General features: G+C 37.1%; 1 protein-coding gene across 14 annotated transcripts in view; it reads right to left on the bottom strand.

The window, feature by feature from the left end:
* CREM (cAMP responsive element modulator) overlaps nucleotides 1–13,540 on the bottom strand; it is a 69,916-nt gene that overhangs the window by 25,526 nt on the left and 30,850 nt on the right. For 11 of the 14 annotated variants that reach the window (XM_026483429.4, XM_026483427.4, XM_044378557.3 and 8 more), the window contains 3 exons: nucleotides 8,251–8,397; nucleotides 5,131–5,228; nucleotides 4,841–4,983 (listed from right to left, as the gene is read on the bottom strand). In XM_026483429.4, coding sequence (XP_026339214.1) covers nucleotides 4,841–4,983; nucleotides 5,131–5,228; nucleotides 8,251–8,397 — 388 coding nt within the window. The remainder of the gene's footprint in view (nucleotides 1–4,840; nucleotides 4,984–5,130; nucleotides 5,229–8,250; nucleotides 8,398–13,540) is intronic. The other 3 variants (XM_026483440.4, XM_026483441.4, XM_026483442.4) reach the window with 1 other exon arrangement.

A 13,540-nucleotide genomic window follows, 5' to 3' on the forward strand; every position in this document is an offset into this window, starting at 1 on the left:
TGCCTCTAAAATCTCAGGTAAGCTATTCCCCATAACTAAATAAGTCACTCTTTACCCACAGGTTGAATGCTGGGCACACTGACCTTACATTAAGAGTTTGTCTAGATAGAGTGTAATTCACTAATATACTAAGTATTTTTCTACGAAGTTGGTTTTAGTGGTTACACAAATGTCTCCATATACATCCTTATATAGTTGTGGTATTTAGTTTCGAATCAGTATTAATTCAAGTATGGTTTCCCTATCTCCAACTTACCATACATCACAGTAACCAGGCTGATATCCTATCAACAAGTGTAGGCAATAAATTCTTTAAAAATTCCTAGTTTACAAAACTGTATTTTAAAAATCTGTTACGTCTACTCATCGCCATTGAGCACTCCTCTCCTAGAGCTATTAACATCATAGAAGTAAGAAAATATTATGTGTGGGATGAAAATTCGAGAATTTTGGCAAAAAAAATTTTTAATTAAGAAAGCAGTATTTTAAAGTCTTGTATGATCAATAAAGAAAGAAGAGAAAGATAAGGGTGGAAAACTGGGAAAAAAAAGAGTTTATGACTAAATGAGCAAAGAGTAGAATTTATTTAAATTAAGATTTCATCTGACTTTTCATTTGATACTAACATCTTAGTAATCCTAAACCTGTATATATGAGCTAATTCAAACACATAAACATACGTGTTTAATTAAAATTTAAAACCATCTTTATTCCAAATTGCAAAAAAAAATTCATAAATAAAACTTCACTGAATTAACTTTATAAAAGAACAGCAGACCTTATGCCAGTGAATTCTCAGATTTAAATTTTAAAAAGTGAGCACGGAACAGAACCTGTGAGTACCAGTGCCTTACAAACCAAGAGGTTCATACAGCTGAAGAGAGACTAAAATAGCCTCTTGCTATAACAAGAATAGCAATACGAAGATTAAAAAGCCAGATTTACATTAAGCAGATACCTTCTATGTTTGCTTTGAAAGTTACCTTGGGAGAATGTAAGCAAAGTCACTACTAAGAATTATAAATGCAACTGCATTTACTTTAGAATGCATACACCTTCCACGAAAATTCCTTTTATGGTGTTTATTCATAGGCATCTCCTGAGAATTCTGAATTCTTTAAATAGCCCACAAAGTTCACACAGATCTCTTTTTATAATGGTGGATTTTGGATTGACCCACTTACCTTTAGCGTATAAGAATTCCAGTAAAGATGAGTTAACAGAGACTCATTCTAACAAGGTTCCTAGTAAAATAAAGTAGGGACAAGCAAAGAGACAAGGGACATTTAGAAAAAAAAAAATAATCTTGGGTGATAGTCCCTAATTGGTAAGGGAAGAGGTCAGGTGTATCAGATTGAGGGACCAAAAAAAAAAAAAAAAAAAAGACTTTGTCTTTTTAATGAATTTAAGGAATTAAGAAACTGCAATCATTTAAATTTCTTTAGTTACTTTTACTATGTTTATGAAATTCATTCCCCTTTAATGCAGATCTTAAATGTCTTACGCAACAAGTAACATTCCTTGCTAATTCTGAGATTATCTCAACTGCTATCTTTCAGAAATATTCTCTTGAGACAAAACAGATTTTCTTTGGCCAGAATGACTTAACTGGCCTACAGCAAACCTATCACTAAGATCTGTACTTCCAGTAAAGATTTTGCAAGTGTAGCTGACTTTCTTGGTGTTGCAATAATGAATCCCTGTCTATTTGGAGTTATTTTTACTACTCCCAGGGAGTAGACTATTCTTTCACTTCTTAGTTTCCGTGATTAAAAAAATAAGTTGAAAAAATAAGGTCAACTTCTGTCAAATATCTACCTTTTGACTATTAAAAATATAACTGCATATGAGAAAGCCTGAGTATGCTCATTTTTATTTTATTTCTTCAACCTTGACAAAGTCCTTTAGTTTTTTGTTTTTAAGTCCAGCTAGCTCATTATACTAAATTAAAAAAAAAAATAAGTAATCTAAAATCGTTGGGGGAAAAAAAAAAAAGCAAAGCCTGGGGGAAAGTCATCCATAAATAAAAGTTGAAGAAAGAATTAAACCTACAAAAACACATTTTACAATAAAAGGTTATGAGAGGGTCTCAAAAATAGGTACATGCAAATAACCCAAAATAATCTCCAGAAATTCTAGTAAAATAACCTCCTCTAGTCTAGAAACCAAAGGACACCAGTAATTATTTTGTTTTCTAGATATCCAGGAACAACATTAAAGTGTTAATATCTGTTAAGATTCCTACTAAGAAATCTGATTAATGAAAATGGATCTTATATATGTGTAAATATACATTTACCCTCCAATCAAAGTAAATGTCTTTTAAACACTTTAAATGTTAGTATTCACCTTCCAGAAGAACGAATTATCAACATGAGCAAGTGTCACTAAATGTTTAAGAGATGCGTTTTTAGCAAAGGCAGTTATCACTTTTCATGAAGCAATAAAAAGGGAAATTTCTAGCTGCAGAGAGCACGTATAGAATAATCACAGTCATACCTGCCAGCATCATATTGTATGGGTCTAAATTAAGAAACCTCAATACGAGACAGTCCATGACCTCTAATGTGGCAAACAGATAAACATCTAACCTCTAAACTTTCGATTTGCTGCTCTCAACCATAACTCTTGACTCCACTCCCACCACCCCGCACCCACTGTGATGGCAGTCTTCTGCCAGGCCCCTGCTGCAAGTGTGTGCGTTCAGAGCACAAGAAATACAGGCTTCGTTGCTACCTCGAGGGAAAGTTCTCGTATGAGTCACTGCCGTACTTACATTTCTGTCTTGTGTCAAAAGTACCGTGTCTGTTTTCTACCACTTTTCCCTGTTATTTCTTTTCGTCCACATACTGATGCCAGAGTTTGGCAATTTTAGTATTATTCCCCCTTCAAAGACCCAGAGATGGGAAAACAAAGCTTCTCTATCTGATCCAGATCGTGAATGGCAGGATCCGGAGCGTTCCCCACATCATCTCTAGCTTCAACATTCTCTCAACCCAATGTTTTCACAATTTCAAATTTTCAACTAATAACCTAGGCAAAATAACCTACAGCATCCCCTTCCACATCACTTGTAAAGAGATCACCACTTCTATAAGTTCGTAAGCAGGGTCAAGATATGCCAAAGAAATGTTTAAGATGAAATCATCTTAGATCACCCCCCAAACTTTAAGATGTCTTAGCATTATTTCGTCAGTAATTTCCAACCTTTTCCCTATCACACCACAAATAGGAAATGATAGCATGTGTATAGCCCACTGCTCAAGACCAGACCTGAACAACCAGGAGTTCCCAGCAGTTCCAAGCCCTGCCCAGCCACTCCAGGCACTCAGGCCACCAGGCTCTCACACTCTTGTACCTCTGTGCTGCCCTGCAGAGGGCGCTCACACTCCTGCACCTCCGTGCTGCCCTGCAGGGGGCGCTCACACTCCTGTACCTCTGTGGGGCCCTGCAAGGGGCGCTCACACTCCTGTACCTCTGTGCTGCCCTGCAGGGGGCGCTCACACTCCTGCGCCTCTGTGCTGCCCTGCAGAGACATGCCAGCAGGCAAGCTCTGATTTACACTTCTAAAACCCCCACCATACATTCCCACTGGGCCAGACAAAAAGGTATATGACTCAAGTAATAAAAAAAAATTACAGTGAAACCTCAAGGTCTAACTCTTTACAGAGACAGCGGGGAGTCTCCTTTTCCTAACACTGACTTTGGACATGTCCACTCAGCACCCCATTGAGACTGTGGACAAATTATATCCCAATTCTGCTAGGTATCATGGTAAAAGCTACCTGAAGAACCAGAATTGTCAAATGAGATTAGTTTAATACTGCAAATCTACCACCACCAAAATAAAAAACTCTAAAAAACTAATGACTAAGATCTTCCCATATATTAAAGAGTACCTTTTGCTTTAACAGCCACATCTTAAAGACTCTTGAGAGTTTTTCTAGGTATTACTATTTTTTTAAGGGAAAGCAGAAAACATATCTAAAATCTTACCATCATATTTAAACCAACAAAGTATTTAATACCACACATATTCCATTACTGAAGTAGTTTTTTTTTTAATCTTTTTTCTGTCCTTTTTCTGGCTTTTCTTCCCCCTTTTGCTTTTCTTCCTAGCTCTTGTTTTTTACTAACACATTTTTATGTATATCAAATGTACCTGATTTAAGAAAAAAAATCAGTGCTTTAAGTAGAGCAAAAAGCACAGGATTAACAGCCCATTAAAATGCACAAGACTAAATGCGAACGTATCTGTTTATTTACAGCTTTTGATGTTTAAAATTTCAAATAAAATGATCTGTCCAATTGCTGTAGTTTAAAAAAATAGTTTTTTCCATTCTCTTCTAGAAAAGCTGCAGCACAAATTAACAAAGAGTAGTGAAAACATCATTACATTTAAAACATAATTTAGGAAACATATGTACCTCTTTTAGATTAGTAAGCATAATATGTAATTGTTGGTAACAAAAGCCAACAAGAATGAAATACAGACATTCATATCTTATGTTTGCATGCATCTTATAAAGACAACAAAAAACGTTTTAAATTTTTACCAGACATGAATATAAACATATAAACAGGCAAACCCTCCCTTTATTTACCCCCAATTTTTCTTCTATATTCAGTAAAAATATTTTTACTTTTTCAAAAGTATAGGACAGCTGTCAGTACAAATCTCTCACTTCTTTAACATGTACTTTTCATTCTATGATACACAGTTTAGATATTACGATGCATTTTAAAATGGAACAATTGAATGCCAAACCCAAGTTCCTTCAACGTAACTAGAGAAGACTTAAAGCTAGCACTGTATCATAGCGAATTGCAGCATACATACTGTATTGCCCCGTGCTAGTCTGATATATGCTAGTCGGTACTGCCATGGTAGCGATGTTAGGTGGCGTTCCTTCTTCCTCTGATTTTTCTTCTTCAATCTTGGGAACACCAGGCACATCAGAGGAAAGTTCATTCAGTATTTTTCTAAAACATAATTTGACAACAGAAATAATCAAGACATACGAATGAGATTTAAAACAGAAAATCTATAATGGAAGAATTGGTTTGATACATAATTATTCTCCCTTTTTGGAAAAGGTATCATTACAGTAGGAACCTTAAATAACTTACCTATAAGAGGGTCTTCGTGAAAGGATTTCTCTACGTTTATGAGAATCAATTACACCTTCTGATTCTGCAGACTCATCTGTCTCTGCAATTGTTGCTACCTATAATACAAAAGTTTCTGAAATGCATCATAAAATATATGCTCTCCTTCATTCAAAAAAAGGTACTTAAGGGTCTATGTGTGCAGCACTAAGCCGGGTGCTGGGAAGTGTCCAGCAACAGAACACACTGAACCCGCACTACTGCAGCTTACACCTGGCTTAGGACGGGGAGCAAAGACACAAAGACACACACATTTCAGTGGTAGAGCAGGTATGTGTAGAAAGGAATGGTTCGGATAATAAACACTACAGAAATGCAAATAAAAGTGGTTGCCATGGCAGGTGAAGCTTCACAGGAAAGGACTACATGTAAGATACCTAAGATTTAAGATCTCTACCCTAAACCTACTCTTAGAAATGCACTGGGGATTAAGTGAGCTAGTGACAGAGGCAGAATAAAGCATCTCGACTTCACTGCCCTCTACACAATACCACAGCCGACGTGAGCCGGTCTTCAAACTAAACATTAAATAGGTTCAAAGAAGCAAACAAGTAAACAAGCCTGATTAAAGTCAGGATTTATAGGACAAGAAGTAGGGTGGGGCTTGATGGTAGTAAGTCTTGAAGGTCAAAATAAGGAATTTCTCCTGAAAAGAAAGATCAGAGTTTTAAGCATGATTTCATTTTTCAAGTCACATAATCACAGGATTTTAAGGAAATGAATCTCTACAATAACATGATAGCTCTCTATACTTTGCCATTATCATTCAGGGCCTAGGGTAGTTCTGAGTTTATAAAACTCACTTTTCTTAATATTACAATTACAGGAGAATTTGATTTGGGCAAAATCAAAAGAACTTGTTTAAATGTCAACAATGCAAGCAGGAACATATACTTCTTAAAGCACACTGATGTACCTAATCTTCACTTACACATAGGACCATGCATCTCTGGTCATGGACACCCCACACACAAGCACAGGCACCAATGAATAGAACCTAGAAGCAATGTTGTTGCAATCAACAATCATATATCACTACCAAACATTTATCACTTGACGCTGGGCTTTCACACATCTCTCATATACTCATAACGAACCCCATATGTGAGGTAGGATACTATTGTACCCACTTTAGAAAGGTGAAAGCTGAAGTTCATGCACGCAGATTAAGTGACGACCATTGTTCAGCAAGCAGGAGTTCTAAGACAAGATCCACTGGCACTTACCTCTACAAGATAATTAAATCACCTACTTAACAAAATCCAAAAAGCCTACTGAATATAATACTTTCTTCTACTAGCAGTCAAAAACATCTAGAGCAGAAATATCTGTACCCTAATAAAAGTCCTAATTCAAAAAGGAGAGTGGAAGGATTTTTCTTGCTCTATAATTAGGGTCAGAAAGAGTCAGAAACTCTCGGAATCAAGAGTCATTATGGGAAAAAGAGACAATGCTAAGAATGATTCTTACTCTTTTGAAAAGATACCTGTGCATCAAAACTAACTAAGCTTTTAATGCATGTGGATTTATTACTTCAAATATCATGTTGCAACCTTATTCTGCAATAAACCGTACTCAAATATGCAAGGGACCGGACTGATTATGTGTGCACATCTATGTTTTCCTCACTGATCTTTTTGTCATCAACTATGTTCAGATAATTTCAATATGTAAAGGATAACAACTGACCTAAAAAAGGAACAGAAATAAATTCAATAACCAAGAAAAGTATGCTTTAAAAAATGCATACTTACACCTATCAGAATGGCTAAAATCAATAATAGAAGAAACAACAAATGTTGACAAGGGTGTGGAGAAAAAGGAACCGTGGTGCACTGTTGGTGGGAATACAAGCTGGTGTGGTCACCCCGGAAAACAGTGTGGAGGTCCCTACAATCCAGCAATCACACTACTGGATGTTTACCCAAAGAACATAAAACACTAATTCAAAGGGATACATGCACCTCTATGTTTATAGCAGCATTATTTACTATAGCCAAATTGTGAAAGCAGCCCAAGTGTCCATCAAGTGATGAATGGATAAAGATGTGGTATATATACACAATGGAATATTACTCAACCATAAAAAGAATGAAACCTTGCCATTTGCAACAACATGGATAGAGCTAGGGAGTATAATACTGGTAATCTAAATAAGTCAGTCAAAGAAAGACAAAAACCACGTCACTTCACTCATGTGGAATTTATGAAACAAAAGAAGCAAAGGGAAAAAAAGAGAGAGAGAGACAAACCAAGACACAGACTCTTAACTATAGAGAACAACTGCTGGTTACCACAGGGGAGGTAGGTGGGGGGATGGGTGAAATAGGTGATGGGGATTAAGGAGGGCACTTGCTGTAATGAGCACCAGGTGATGTATGGAAGTGCTGAATCACTAACTGTACACCTGAAACCGGTATTATACTGTATGTTAACTGGAATTAAAATAAAAACTTTAAAAATTCATACTTAATCTACGTCTATTGATGCAAAAAAAAGTTTTAGCTTCAAGAAATGTTAAGGATTTGTGATCAACTCTGATAATAAATTTAAAAACATATATCTGGATCACAACCATAATAACCATGTCTACAAAAACCAAGGTTTTATCTGAGAGGGACCAAGGTGACCATAATATCCCATGTTTCCTACAAGTTGTGGATATTGAATAAAAAATAAACTTCCACCTACTTACTAATGTGAGTATATGAAAACAGTAATCTTTATATGCTGTGTTTATCAGACATCTTCAAAGAGTCCTCAAAATATTTTTAAGTACCACTGGAGAGCTTGGCTAAATAAATCTGAGTTTGAGCACGGAGCAATGACTCAAAGAATTACTCATCTGGCAATTACTCATCCTGTAAATTAAGAGGTAACAACAAAACTGCAACTCTTAAGTCAAATCTATGTATCTATGTAGCAGGGCACAATGCACTTCACATAGGAAAAGGAAATTCCTCCAAATCTCTAATAAAAAGACGAGCATACACAAAAGAAAAGATGATAGATGAATTAATATAAGAAAAAAAAAAAAACCTGAAGAAAGTCAAAGACAAATCACACAGGCAGGAAGCTGACCTGAACAGTTTGTATTTGTGGCGACTGAATAACCGATGGCTGTGGTGTCTGAATCACTCCCTGCACATGTACAGTCTGGCCCGAAGGTAACTGTACAAGAGTTACAGCTGGGGAGCCTCTTCCGGTGCCTGATCCAGCTACAGAAACCTGCAAAAATGATCATCATTGAGGATTAAGGCTGGCCCATTTTCTGTTTTTTGTTTTTTTTAAAAGAAAGACCATTCACTGTTTATGACTGGCCATTTTGTCCTTTCTTTCTCCCGCTTCTAAGCAATGACAAGCACACTGGGGTACTTACCATTAGGAGGTGGTTACTGTCCTGGAACAGTCATTCTCTGATGTGATAGATATTAAAGAACCCATGCTCCACACTTTCGGTTCCCATGCTTCGATGGCTAAGAATGTTCCAAGCGCAAAGTTCTAAAGCAGTTAAACTACCTCACTACGACCTCACGACTATTAACAGTGAATCCTTATTTAGGCCAGGGTATAAACTACCCTCTCCAACTTCCTGACAGAAATGGGAGACAGAACTTAAATATGGTGAATTATTTTTTAATAAAAGAAACGTTTGAAATAGGATATTCTGGTACTACTCCAGATGCAAGCTCATGCCTTGTCTCTATACTAATGAAAATCACAGTTACTTTTATGCCCCCATAATCACAAAAAAGGCACAGGCCAGAGGAATTCCAGGACTTCTCATGCCCGTAGTGTGTCTGATCCAGAGACAGTACGTGCCTTCATCTGGGATGTCCCTCTTACAGTTTTCCTCCCCACTACCTCCAGCATCTAGAGAAAGGGCCAAAACCATTGCTTAGTTTGCACAAAGAAATTACAACCATCTCCCAGTACCCCTGAATGCTTTCAACAGAGATCCCTACCAGCAAAACACAGTACTTCCACCGCCCCTCCGCCCGATTAAAAACCTGCCAAGTTTTCTAAATAGTCAACAACTCAATCCTATAGGCAGGCCAGTTGAATCTTAGAAACTTTGCCTCATTTTCCTACTTCACTATTCATTATGACTTACTGAAAGAAGTCAAAGACTTCGGAAATGAAATAAGTGAAATAAGTTACCAGTTTCTCCCATGCATGGCAGAACCACAAGACGTAAAATAAACTTTGAAGGAAGCCTCTGCATAGGGTCTCACTTTAAGAAACACCAATGATTTCCAATCTACTTATACTTTAAAACAGTTATTAAAAACTGGGCTTATAACAAATAATTATAAGACTTTTTTATAAGATCATTTCCTTAGAAAGCAAACTTCTTTGGTAATCCAGAAGTAAAAATCTTTCATTCATGAAAGAGAACCTATGTGATGAGTATTGTACTAGGTGCACTAGGGTAGAAAGTAAAATTGATAAAGCTAACACCTAAGAAACAATAGCACACCAAGCGGTATGGAACAAACTGCTCCATTGTGTAGGCCACGAAAGCCACGGGGGTACAGAACAGAAAGATCAGAATGCGTCTGAACCGTAAGTACAGGCTTTGTGCAGAAGCCACAACTTGAGCTAGGCCTGCATACTAACAGAAAAGGGCAGAGACACCCAACATAAAGCCCAAGGGGCAAGTTCAGCCTACCTGCCCCTGGAGTATTATTGCCTACCTTAGATTTTAGGGGAAAGAAAAAGATTACATCATGGTAGAACAAACACATTTAACAACCAGAAGTTTAAAAAAACCAAAAAACCAAAAAAACAATGGAAGGATTTATTCTAGAAATGACAAAGCAGCATAAAAGATAAATCCATATGAATAATAAAAAGGCATCCACCTCTTTGTGGATCAATTACCAAAAGGTACTCCTTCTGCCACACAAATAATTCTCAAACTTTTTAGTCTCTCAGGACACCTTTACACTCTTAAAAATTACTGATGACTCAAAGAGCTCTTGTTTATGTGATTTATATCCAGTCGGATGCCGTAAACGTCTAACAATCAGTGCTGGGGAACGAAGAACCTTGATTTGAAACGTTTGCTGATTTCTGTAATGCGAAACTCGGGCTATGGCAGATTTCAAGTTGCCAACAGAGGACACTGAACACAAAGTTGGAAAAAGATGCAGGCAATTGGCTCTCACAAGCCAGCTCCAGCATCCCACTGGTTATATGTATCAATATTAACCATATTAGAAATTAAAACTGAAAAATTGTTATACCTTAAAAATTCCAATACATGCCAACATAAATAGCGTTTTATTAAAAATAATTACATTCTCCAAAACAAAAAAATTAGTGACCTGAGTATCAATGTTTTATTTTTTTTTACAAATTCTTTTAATGTCTGGTTTAATTGAAATCAGCTAAATTCTCATACCTACTTGTGCACTGTATCTGTTGCAATATTTTAGTTGATACATGAAGAAAATCTGGACCTCACACGGATATACCATTGGAAAATGAAGAGTATTATAACAGCTCCTTCCAAAAACCACTGATATTATTCTTTGTTACTACACCAAAATTCAACACATGGCTGTTTTATAAAGATCAGCTGCAACATGGAATCTGAAACCGTATCAGTTATATTAAAATCCATTGACAATCCTGCACTCTGAACGGATCCCATGCATGATTCTGTAACATCATTCAGTAGTTATTTGGAAAATATCGGCTCACTGAATTAAGCAGGTTTCCCAAATGCTGACATATTTCATGATACTTTATCAGAAAACCTCGTTCATTAAAATCAACATCAATCTCATCAGAACACTATAAATAGTGAAAAGCTATCAAGCTCACAATGGCAGATACAGGATTTCCAAAATTCAAAACTTCTCCCTAAAAGCTTGAACTTTATCACAGACAATAAACACTGTCAATTGTTTTCCTTGAAGTGACAAGCTTACTTCATTTGCTTTTAAGAAACTGTTTTCCAAATGCTCAAGTTTGAAGAGCCATAGTTTGGCTACTGGCTATTCTTTTAGAGAAAACTGATGTCCTGTGGAAAACACCCCAGCTAGTTCATTTCACCAAACAATTACACAAATGTTTTCCTTCAGGAACACCATCAGTCTTTACTACACAGCAGAAACGCTTTCAGTAAACATACCAATTTCATAACACAGAATATTAAAACAACATGTACTCAAGGGTCAAGGTTTGATACAATTGGTAATATTTACTGCTTCATCAGGGTATTTTATATGAAACCGACCTTTTTCTTTTTTCTTAAAATATTATTTATTTATTTGACAGAGACAGCCAGCGAGAGAGGAAACACAAGCAGGGGGAGTGGGAGAGGAAGAAGCAGGCTCATAGCGGAGGAGCCCGACATGGGGCTCGATCCCAGAACGCCGGGATCACGCCCTGAGCCGAAGGCAGACGCCCAACGACTGCGCCACCCAGGCGCCCCGCGACTTTTTTTTCTTTCTAACTGCAAATGAATGGCAGTGAAGAATGCAATGATTACTGGTATAGTTTGACGCCACTGACTTGATTCATGCTAAGGCACCAATAGCTTTACTCCCGCCCTCTCCTGTTTTTATACCATCCGTGTAAATATCATTACAGAGAAAAAGGAAAATAAATCTTAGCATGATTATGAAAACAGTCCTCCCAAACCTCCTGAAGGTCTCCTCAGAGTCTCCCCGAGGGTTCTGCACACATTTTGAAAACTGCTGCTCTATCCCAATGTAGCCCTTAGGCCCCGGCTCACAGCGTAAAGAACTGAGCATTGAAGCAGGCTGTGATTTCGACTACAGCACAGCAGCACAGCCAGAACCACCATACCCACGCCCCTGAGAGAGTCCGTGAGTCAGAGACTGCGTGAAAGAGAACATGAATTATACCCAAGAGTACTACAGGCATTACAGACTGCGCCTGTGGATTGAGATGCTGGACCGTGCCCACATTCATCTTCTGTGGGGAAATACCCCAGCTTTAAAGACATTAGATATTCTAAAGAACTGAACAACTCAAGAAAGATCTGTGAGGTCTTGGTAAATACAAATCATGCTTTAAGTTGCTTTAATGACCTTTCAAGTATAATTTTCAAGATTTTAAATTATTAAATAATCACTCTATCAAAATGGCTTAGTGTCGAGGATACCTGCTGTGGAAAAGGAGCTGTAGCCACTAATACAAAACTGTACTCCTAGAATTCTGGAGGTAAGTTATAGGAATTCTATAACTACAATGAAATTTCTCTATGTCCAAACTCTGGACAGTGCAAAAGCTCATGAGACAACGCTTTGTTAAACTGTGGAAATACAGGCTGAGACCCTGCACAAGTGACATACTTTAGAGAATTCAGATGTATCCTTAAAAACAAAAAACCCTTAGATCTAGAGACATTCTATATTCAGACATTCTATTCTCGCTGGTTTTGCCAAAACTGGTGACTAGTAATAAGCCTATCACTGTACTGGTAGAGTTAACAGGCTAAACTTTACTGTTGCTCATTTAAAAAAAAAAAAAATTCATGTGGCTCCCTACCTTTATCATCTCAGTATTATTATTATACTGAGCACACGGGCCGCAACGGAATCTCCAGCATCCTTGAAGTATGGTGTTGTACACAGATGGCATAGAAGGAACACTGGCAATGATTCAAGAACGTGCATGGAGGCTCCAAAGCCAAAAGTGGGTAAAGAAAGAAGCATCTTTTTGTTTTGTGTAAGGTGGTAGATTCAGTTTTAGGTAGGCTAGATTGAAAGCAATGGTAGGGTAACTAGGTGGAAATGTTAATAAGGAGAATTATTTGACTGATGCTTTAGAGCTAGAAAACAAAGATCTGAGAAATACTAAGAGCAATCTATTAAGAGTATTATAATTACTTTATTCCTAATGTGCAAACAGAATTCTAAAGAAGCTCTGGAAAAAGAAGAGAACAATTTTTCCTAAAAGACACTAGAACAGGGACACAAACGTCAGTTCATCTTAACTAAAATATGCATACTACAGGCAGAAATGAAGAAATATTTCTTATAAACATCAAATAGTCATTCCAAGACTTAATATGCAAAAAATATCACAAAATAGGTCACACTTATGAATTAACTCATTCTTTTATTCTCTCAACAAATATGTATCAGGAGCCTGCTGTGTGGACCAGTCTAGACAATAGGGACATAGCAGTGAACAAGAAAAGTTTCTGCTCTCTTCAATCAGAAAGAGACAAAAAATAGATGAAGACAAATACATCATTTTTGGTGGAGTTAAATTCTTAAAGGAAAAATGACGCAGTGTAAGGGTTCAGAGAGTTACAAGGCAGGGGTAGTGTGGAAGGCTAATCGAAATACACCTGTTGTGGAAAGCTTCTCAGAGGAGGAAATGCTTG

Source organism: Ursus arctos, unplaced genomic scaffold, assembly GCF_023065955.2.
Source record: "Ursus arctos isolate Adak ecotype North America unplaced genomic scaffold, UrsArc2.0 scaffold_30, whole genome shotgun sequence".
Classification (NCBI taxonomy): Eukaryota; Metazoa; Chordata; class Mammalia; order Carnivora; family Ursidae; genus Ursus; species Ursus arctos.